Here is a 9,591-nt window from a genome sequence, read left to right as displayed (position 1 = left end):
AACCCAAACCATTCTATGATTCTATGACTAGGCAAAAACATGTCTTGTACAAATGACAAAAGGAAAATGGTAATGATGGTACTTTTCCTTAATCAAATCATAAAGTAGGCTACTAATTTTCCGTGAAATGTATTGTCTCTCTGGGGCAAATACCAGCCTCTAGAATGTCGGTTTAATCTGAACTGATGGTCTAACATCATGGAAGTATGTACAAAACACCAATGTATAACCAATGTACGGTTAACTCCTGACTCTTGTCTAAGCCTGGGCACAGAAATACTAAGTTATGTCAGGACAGTAAGTTAACTTGGCTGATCCTGAATGCTTTGATGGATGTCATGACATCATATGAACAGCATAACTAATGTTAAAACACCCAAAGAATGAATGACGTAAGACAATTATATTTCAGACTCATATAATCTGAATCATACCATCAAAAAAAAAAAGAAAAAGAAAAAAAAAAGGGATGGATCTAATTAACATGTATCAACAACAAACGACTATAAAAGTATTCATGAGGGCATGCTGATTTTGTATAAATACATAATTTACTTATTTTCCTTTAAAGGACATAATCTTTTGACTTACTGAAAGCAATGGTTTGATTTCACGAAACAGTGGTAATTGTTTCTATGTAACTTACATGATTGCTTTGAAGATTCTCCAGTAACGATGAGTCACTAAATGTTTTTTCTTCTCCATTTGAGCCTTGCCTAAAAATAATTAAGTAGAAAAGATATCATCATTAGCATATTCTTAACAATTCATATACAAACCATCCACACTACTCTGCTAAGGTTAAACAGAAATTTTGGTTTGTAGCTGTTACAATAAAGGCTGCAGTCACATACTGTGAGAAAAAGTGAAAAGGTACTTGTTTCACATCTCCAAAGTTTATCTACTTTTAAGAAACTTTGATTTATATGAATACACTTAAATCCAGGAAAGTTTCTCTGCTGACTTCAGGTAATGCAGGATGAAGTAAATCTACAATGTAAGACTGTGGCTTCTTGTCTTCTGATCTCTAGAATGAGACTATAGAAGGGATTCAGAAAAAGATATGCCCAAAGAGATCACATTTCATTGAGAAATTAGTAGGTTTGGAATAGGTTTGCAAATATTTTTAGAAAAGGAAGTTGGGTATCTGAAAGAGGTAAGCAAGCTGAGTTCAGACATCAAGGAAGTTTGCATAGAGAGGATTTGTTTTCTATTAAGTCACAGCCAAAAAGGAACCTAGTAAACTGACAGATAAAGAAAACACAGCAACAATGGTGAAGTAGTGCCTGAAGGCCTGCAAGGTGGAAATGGTTCTGGAGAAATGAAATCATACACTAACATCTCTCAAATTGCACAAATCATCTGGCTGAAGCTGAGAGCTCAAAAACATATATACTTCTCAGAAGACTTGTTACTGCAGCTGACTGTTGAGTATTAAGACAATTTAGTTGAATTTCAACCTCAGTGAAACACAACAGTGCTGAAAAGTGAACTCAGTTGGAGGAAAGTGTTCTTTTTTCATTTACTATGGATTTTGCCCTGGATTACATAATCTTACAAGAGAGTGAATGCATTCGGTGATTGAAACTGAAGGATAAGCCATATACATCAAAGGCAGTCTAAAGATTCTTTGTGAAAACCAAAACTGAGCTGTTTTAGTTCTGCACTACCATGGAGGAATAAAAAAATGTCAGGATCTCCTCTATATAGCCACTCAAGGACCACTTTTTCTAAAAACCTGTTACTAAAGTGAGAAATTTGAAGCATCCTTATTCACCAAGACTTTTTTTTTTTTTTAATGCAAAGCAAATAGATCTTGAAGTGCCAAATGTTAATAACTTTTAATAACAATTCTTTCTAATACAAAAAAATAAAGATTTAAAAGATTTGGAATTTAGTACATTAGTCATTTTAGGACTAGAAATGTTACTGGCATTAACAGATTGTATTCATTACAATAGATTTACACGTAAAAAAATTTCTCAAGTACCTTATTTCATAAACACTTACACAATGTTCATCATTTATAAAAGGGAAGTACTGTTTGTTTTTTTTTAACTACTGTTCAGGCATCAGTTTATTTATTTGTGTTTATAAAGATTTTGATGTATATTAGTCAAAACCAGCCTTATTCATAAATATCTTATAAGCAAGCATGCTTAATTTCATATAAGCATTGCATTATTTTAATGAAACCACTCACTTGTGTGCAGTTAGGCACGCTTGTACATCTTCAAGAAATATCTTGCTGCTACATTAAATTAAGATACTTAGGTCAGATAAGATTTTGGGGTGTGCATGTGTGCCACTTTTTATGAATATGTGGGGGGGATTTTTCAAGGTTTGTTTTTAATATAAGAAAGAATTATTAATTCTAATTTAGCAAAGCAAGTTTCTTCCTTCAAACTTTTTAAACATAAGATGAAAACACGACAGTATTGTGTGATATATCTTGCTTGACTTTCAACAAATACAATAGTGATATTTTAAAGACTATAAATGACTTTAGAGATTATTACTAATTACTAAGTAACAGTAGAAAAGTGTGATTGAAGTTACCATAATACCAACTATCGTAATAAATGACAAAACTTTATCTCCAATAAGCAACCCTGAGTTGTACAGGACTGTCAGTAGAATAATTGCATTATATCTCAGTGACTCTATTAGCAATTCTATTTGAGAGTCCAAACCTAATGCCATAGAATTCTGATGGCATAAATTCGTGTAAGATCGGTGATCTGCATCAATTTGAAGCTAAAATAACTTTTGAATAAAATATCTCACATTTATCTCTGTTTCTAAAAATCTCACTCACTGGTTTTAAGGTTGACTCTTCAACAAATATGACATACTAAATGATTTTTAGAGCTTACCAGTCATCTGAAGTAACACTATAATCCTCAGGCTCAGGGCAATGGCTGCACAAAAAGTAAGAGGAGAATAGAAACAGGGAAGAGTAAAAAGAATCACAAGGGCTAAAAAATTTGATCATGTATAAAAAAGAAGTTAGTTAATGGAATTAAATTACTTTTAAAAGGTTTTTTTAATACAGAGTATTTTGCTATAGCCTAGATAACAATAAAATATTGCAAAAATATGATGTTTCTCTTGAGGCTTCATAAACTCATTAAACAAAAGGTAGTTTTTAAATTATCTGAAGTAGGGTAGCTTCTCTGGCTGAGTTCACAAAATGCTGATAAACAAAGATAGCCATAGCAATTGAAGGACTCTGCCCTGTGATGACACAGGTTTAAATATATCATGATTTATAACATACTTAGAAAGAAGAGGAGTGGGAGATGGAACACTTTTACCCTTTTATGCGTTCCCAACTTCTTGTTTGCATCAATACAGAAAGATAGAGTGACTCTTTCTATGAGAGATGCTGTAATGGCTATTCACTGTAAATAGAAACTCTGCTTTCTAAACAGCAATGCTAATCAGAAAACTGGTCTATGTCTTTTCAAAAATGGGGTGGATGGGAACTGGAAAGTATAGGAAGAAAACTCAGATTTTTTTATTTTTTTAAATACATTCACATCTAGGTTTCATAAAGGAGAAATTCTAGAATTTGTGCTATACCAACTTCAGATTAATATACATAATGAACTGTACATCAAACACTGATTTTAAGTGCCATTATCATGAATGTATTTTTATCTTAAAAAAACGCTATACAAAGAATTTGAAAATAGTTAGCTCAGAGCAGTTTCTCTGAAGTCATAAAACTAGCTTGTGTGGTTGAAATTAAGCCAAATATATACACATACATACATATTTCAAATACCAGGGTTAGAACTGTATTTTATTACAAATGTTAATTAGAAAAAAACCAAGCATCAGTATGGTTAATGCACTAAGGATCTAATTTTTTTTAAAACAGAAAGCCTAGATTAGACTCCTGAAAATTAGGATTTTCAAAGGGATTCAAATGATAAAACATCAACTTTAGCACAAGCCCAACACTTAATTTCACAATTTCTGCCTGCTCTCTACCCAGTTCTAGAGATGTCTAATTATCTGCTAGTATATGCTCCAACATATGCCCAGGTCCAGCATCTCACATACCAGTAAACCACACCAGCATTTACAGTGTAGGTGCTTCTGCTCTATTCATTGCTCTAATTATGTTTTTTCAAGTAAACAGTTCTCAAAGTTTGAGGCTTTTATAAACTCTGTTGAAGGAGTTGGCTGCAACTGCTGACAAAGAAATAGTAAAATGCTTTGGCTGTATTTATTTGGAGAGATTTCTTAACAGAAATTGATATTTGGAGTTATTCCAGTATAACAGTATTCATAAAAGTCACTTAGATGGTGGCTACAGCACTGTAGTTCATGTACTGTAATTCAAATTCTTGCTCATCTTGCATGTTATTCAGTGCAAGAGCATGTGCCTACATAAAATATGAAGCATGGACACCAATACAAGTACCTGTAAGTATGAGGGAAGACTTTTTTTTAGTAACAACATTAAGGAGACTGAACAGTAGCAAAACCACACATACTGAGTTTGTGTTACTGCAGTAATCCCCTAGTATCTAAACTTTATTTTTGTTTCTCTTTGCAAAAGGGGATGTCATGACTGAAATGATGATAATTCTTATAAGTAACATTTTATAGTCACGCATAAACTGATTGCTAGTTGTAGATATTGCCAGACATAAGTTTATTTTAACAGCAGTATTAATGGATGTGTACATATGGACAGGCAAAGGAAAAGAAAGGCATACAGATAAAGAAAACTATGTAAAAATACCTACCCATAAGCAACTCCTGCTACAGTACACTTCTTAAATTGCATGACATTGCATGTTAGGGTACCCGTTTTGTCAGAAAATATGTATTTGACCTAAATAAATTACAAAATTCATTATATATTAACATCCAGCAGTTATTTACATATCAAGTACAATTAATGACTATCAATACACTAAATATTTTTACCAGTTCTGCAATCTTCATAGTTTATAGAAAAGAAAATACAGTATATAAACATGGCAGATGCAGTCTTGATACCCATTTCCAAATACATCAATCAATAGGGATGTCAAGAAGCCTAAGCTTGCTTCTGCACATTGTAGTATACTTAACTATCCCTCACTCTACGTACTGTTGACATGCAAGAAACTAGTGAAGATCAATGGTTTTGCTAGTAAAATATTCCATTTCTGACAGAAAGCAATATGGTAGAAAAAAGCATCCATATGCTTTTCTAGATTCCTCTTTCTGACATCTTCTTAAAGCCAAAACATGAGTAAAAGCCCAACAGTTCAAAAATACCAAGTTGCAGGAACAGAAGAAATACATGCCTGTCTACCTACTCCAGGTCTCCTATTTCTCTAATATTATAAGCTCTTCCTCTCTGGAAACTGCTAGTTAAAATATTTTAAAAATTTAAGCTGAAATACGTGTATCTGTGATATATTTAAATGTAGTTCAAACCTGATTTTAGGAAAAAGTTTATATATAAAGAAATAAAGTGGTCTGTGATGAAACAAAGGCTCTATTAGTCAAAGGTAAATTTCAACTTTGATTAATTATAATTTATTTCTCATTAAAAAAATCACAGTATTCTTAGGAATTAACTGTATTATACATGGAGCTAATAAGGCTATGAATAAGCAAAATTTACTCAGCATCTCCTATTTAAAGATTCTGTTCCTGAAGGATTATAACTTTGGCAAATCAGCAGTTAGAGGAAATCTTCCATGCCAGATTTATGCCTCAAACTGATTCCCCCCTGCCCCCCCCCCGCTGCCATGAGCAGAATGGGAAAGCAGGAATTAGAGCTAAGAAAACTCAGCCTTTTTTCCAAGACCAAAGTTTTGCCTTTCTTAAAACTTGATGATCATTTCAGAGGAAATCTTCTCTTCATTATGTGTAGCCCTCATTTATTTCAGAGAAGAGATGTGCTCTTTTTGTGAGCAGAGAGTCCTTTGGCTCCCTACAAAAATCTGCTCAAATTACGAACCTGTCAAAAAAGTAAAAGTGGAGATCCCTAGAAGTCTGACTAGATCTTGGTGGTGAAGGAGACTTTGATGAGAAACTTAAGACATGAAGACAAGAACTGTTGAAGTCAAAAAAGAGGGAACGTGTCTGGGAATGTGAATAACAAACTAACCGCAGAGAGAGAAAAAACAGATAGATTGTGTAAAATGAGACAGAAAGCAAGCTAAGATTCAACAGTCTCTTCCCCACTAGAAGAGCCTGTACTCCCCTTTAAGGACAGGAAGAGAAGGATATTTTCTGCTATCTGCACATACTTCTTTGTGCCACATACAGCCTTAATGCTCAGAATTCCTCTGATTTTGCATATTTAATGATACACTTCAACCTTCTGTGATTACAACATGCACATTGATACATAAAGGATTGATTGATCACTCAATACTGGTTTCAAAAATTTAACTTCCACATATTGCAAAGTGTTTTTAAAAATATCTGACAAAATAAAGAGAATATAAATAAGTAAAACTAAGGCAAGAATACAAGTTTTTTTGAAATAAATCCTCACATTATTTTAAGAATTTAGATTGTAAAACCACGAGAATAATTTCAATACACAGAGTTAGAACCAGTAATTTTTTTCTACCTGTCCAAGTTCTTCATTGAGATTGGAAGTACGAGCCATGGCAGCAGTGTCTGTAGGTTCATAGCGCATGTCAATGTCCTACAGATAAAAAAAAAAGTATACATATTTTAAAATTAGTCTTTCATTAGCTCATACAAAAAATGTAGTAACTAAATACAAAAAGTAAGTGTAGAAAAGCTGACCAAACATGAATACATATTACCTACTTATGATTATTGCATCATGGGAAGCCACAGATACAATCAGATCACTTCCAAGAGTCCCCGGAAGAAATTACATTTCCTCTTTAAAACAAAAATCTAGAAGATTCTTTGAGATTTTACTCCAATTATTTCCAGTGATATGTATTATTAAAAAACTGTTGTACCCATACATCTAAAATAGATTTAGCAACAAGCAGAAATACTTCATTGTAACACTTAGAGAGAAGTCAGTCTTATCTATTGTATGCACAACCAGTTATTTTGAAATAGCAAGATAAATACACCTTGACATAAAAACATGAAGTTAAATTTAAGAGTACACAAGAAATGTAGGGTACATTATAAGGTTTTTTTGTTTGTTTGGTTTGGTTTTCTTTTTTTCCCCCTACTTGTTAAAAAAAACCAAACCTGCCAAAAAACCTGAAGTTCATTTTTAAATACAGTAAAACATTAAAACATTGTGAAATATGGCAATGTAGTGCAACAGATTGCAGACGACCAACTTCTTTGTACTAATATGACATGCACACACACAAAGATAATGTTTAAGTTAAATGTCCATAGTCCCAGATTAAGATAAATGAAAGACAACTAATCCCTCTTGATGTGAAATGGGGGGAACAGAAGTTAAAACTATCTTTCAGATTTGTTGTATAAACAGTTGCCAATCTATACATTCAAAATGGATAAGTCTTGTTGAATATTTATTTTAGAATGCAGAACATAAAGGAAGAATTTCTTTGCATTCTCTTATTTGTCAAAAATTTATTCTATAGCATAAAATAAATTGAGAAATCAAAAACAGCTGACTGCTCACAAAAAGATTTAACTTTTAGAATTAAGCATTCACTTCACCTGCTACTCTGCATACACTTTTATCTATATCTGCATGTCATTGTATCTCACACACACAAATCCATTTCACACAGCTGATCAAGGAATCAGATTAAAGAGTTCAAAACAGTATGATTTATTCACATTTGGAAAAGATGGAAAAATTTAAGGCATGCTATTAAAAGCATTTACATGGGCTTTAAGAAGAATACCTCACCCCCACCCCAAACACAGTAAACCCTTCTTTTCCACCATTAATTAATTAAGAAAAAAAATTAAAGGATGCCAAAAATGATCTTCATATATTTTGTAAGAGATAATACTAATAGACACTGGCTATTTACAAGAAAATGCCAATTAAAATATGGTGGTTGTGGGAAAATTCAGCAAAATACCGAAAAAACCAACAAATGGACTAGGCTTAGAAAGAAAAAATGAAACTGGACAAAACTCCGCTGGACTGCAAAACACTTTCTTCTGATCATTCTGGATGAAACTGATACCTGAATATTAATAATGAAAAAGTATAATTCACATAAAAACTCGTTCCAAAAAGCAATCTGGTACAGGTATATAAGCTCTAAATAAAACCATTTATTGTCACCTTCTCAGATTCCAGTAATAATAAATAAAGAGCATACTTAAGTATTTACATTTAGAAAAAAAAAACCAAAACAGAAAAAATATATACCCAGACAAGTAATCAGTCATTCCACTTACTTGTAAACCACTTGATTTTACAAGTCAATGTATATTGTAAAAATAATATTTACCCAATTTATGAAATATGCCTGGATAAATTTAACAACTTCAAGCGTAACCAACAAACTGATTGGAATAAGATTATTGAAGAGAATGATAAAAGTCAAGAAATTCAATCCGAAGTTGCTTGCTCCACCATCTGCCAAAAAAACAAAGCAAATCAAAACACATTTAGAACCATACTTAAAAGTATGTATATGCAGTGTATTCAGAATATTGCATTAACTGCTGATTTTTAAAATGTTCTGTGTCTAAGAAGAAACTTGAGAATTAGTTACAGTATCACTTGCCTACAAATATGACTGTCATAAGAGTTAAGGATCTCTATTATAAAGTGGAGTTCAAATTTAGAGATCTTTCTACCTTCTCCAGTTTCTGAAAAGCAAATTTACCAGCCATTCCTTCTTTTGATACATTTTCAGATTATAATCTGGGAATATCTATATATAGCAATCAAATTCTAAATCCTAAATTTTAGTTTTATATTTTTGAATGATAAAATGTGCATGGAATTAATTTTTTTCTCTATCCACCCTCACACTTTCCTATTACTCCCTCAACCCAGCAAAATATTATCAAAAAGGTAAATTCGCACCATGTGAAAAGAAGAAATGAAATGAGAGAGTTTAATGAAAGTTCTGAAAAAACTGGAAATGTGAATATTAACATATATAACAAGCAGTTTTATAGCACTTTTTCCTTCTAAAGTTTTAGATAACTCTAGTAGCAGCACCTCAGAGAGGATGCAAATGGAAAATAACAGTCTGTTCTTCAGTACAGCTAAAGAGTAAAAGATATAGTCTGCCTGTCTATATTCAAAGACCTCTCAAAGAAAAACATCCTCAGACAGGTTTCCACTGCCTATCGAATGTGGAATGTGGATCTAGTTGTTACTCTAAGATCCAAGAGAGCAGGTTTTGGATACCTTCATTAATACCAATTCCAGCATCAAATGAAGTACAAGTTTAAAAGACCAGAGACAAGTTTAAAAGACCATCTACCATGACACTGATATTCTCAGTAATGACTATCAAGATTAAACGAAGTTTGATACCTATTGCTACCTGTAAGTGAAATAATATTCAGACACTTACTGTTAACATTACCACTTCTGTATCATTCACAGGCAATAGATTGTTCTAAGTAAATACTAACAGCATTCAGAAAGATGAGGCATTGCTGAAAACCTGTTTCACT

General features: G+C 32.5%; 1 protein-coding gene across 1 annotated transcript in view; it reads right to left on the bottom strand.

Annotated features, from left to right (window-relative positions):
- Nucleotides 1-646: 646 nt before the first annotated feature.
- Nucleotides 647-9,591, bottom strand: part of LOC104527200 (probable phospholipid-transporting ATPase IA) — a gene marked incomplete at its 3' end in the record, with an annotated part of 16,583 nt that continues 7,638 nt past the window's right edge. The window contains exons 5-8 of the mRNA XM_029085665.1: nucleotides 8,406-8,533; nucleotides 6,596-6,673; nucleotides 4,764-4,852; nucleotides 647-716 (exon numbers count right to left, since the gene is read on the bottom strand). Of these exons, the coding sequence (XP_028941498.1) occupies nucleotides 647-716; nucleotides 4,764-4,852; nucleotides 6,596-6,673; nucleotides 8,406-8,533 (365 nt within the window). The remainder of the gene's footprint in view (nucleotides 717-4,763; nucleotides 4,853-6,595; nucleotides 6,674-8,405; nucleotides 8,534-9,591) is intronic.

Source organism: Antrostomus carolinensis, unplaced genomic scaffold, assembly GCF_000700745.2.
Source record: "Antrostomus carolinensis isolate BGI_N321 unplaced genomic scaffold, ASM70074v2 scaffold20146, whole genome shotgun sequence".
Taxonomy (NCBI): Eukaryota; Metazoa; Chordata; class Aves; order Caprimulgiformes; family Caprimulgidae; genus Antrostomus; species Antrostomus carolinensis.
The sequence above is the reverse complement of the archived record's forward strand: the minus strand, read 5'-3'. Positions and strand labels throughout refer to the sequence as shown.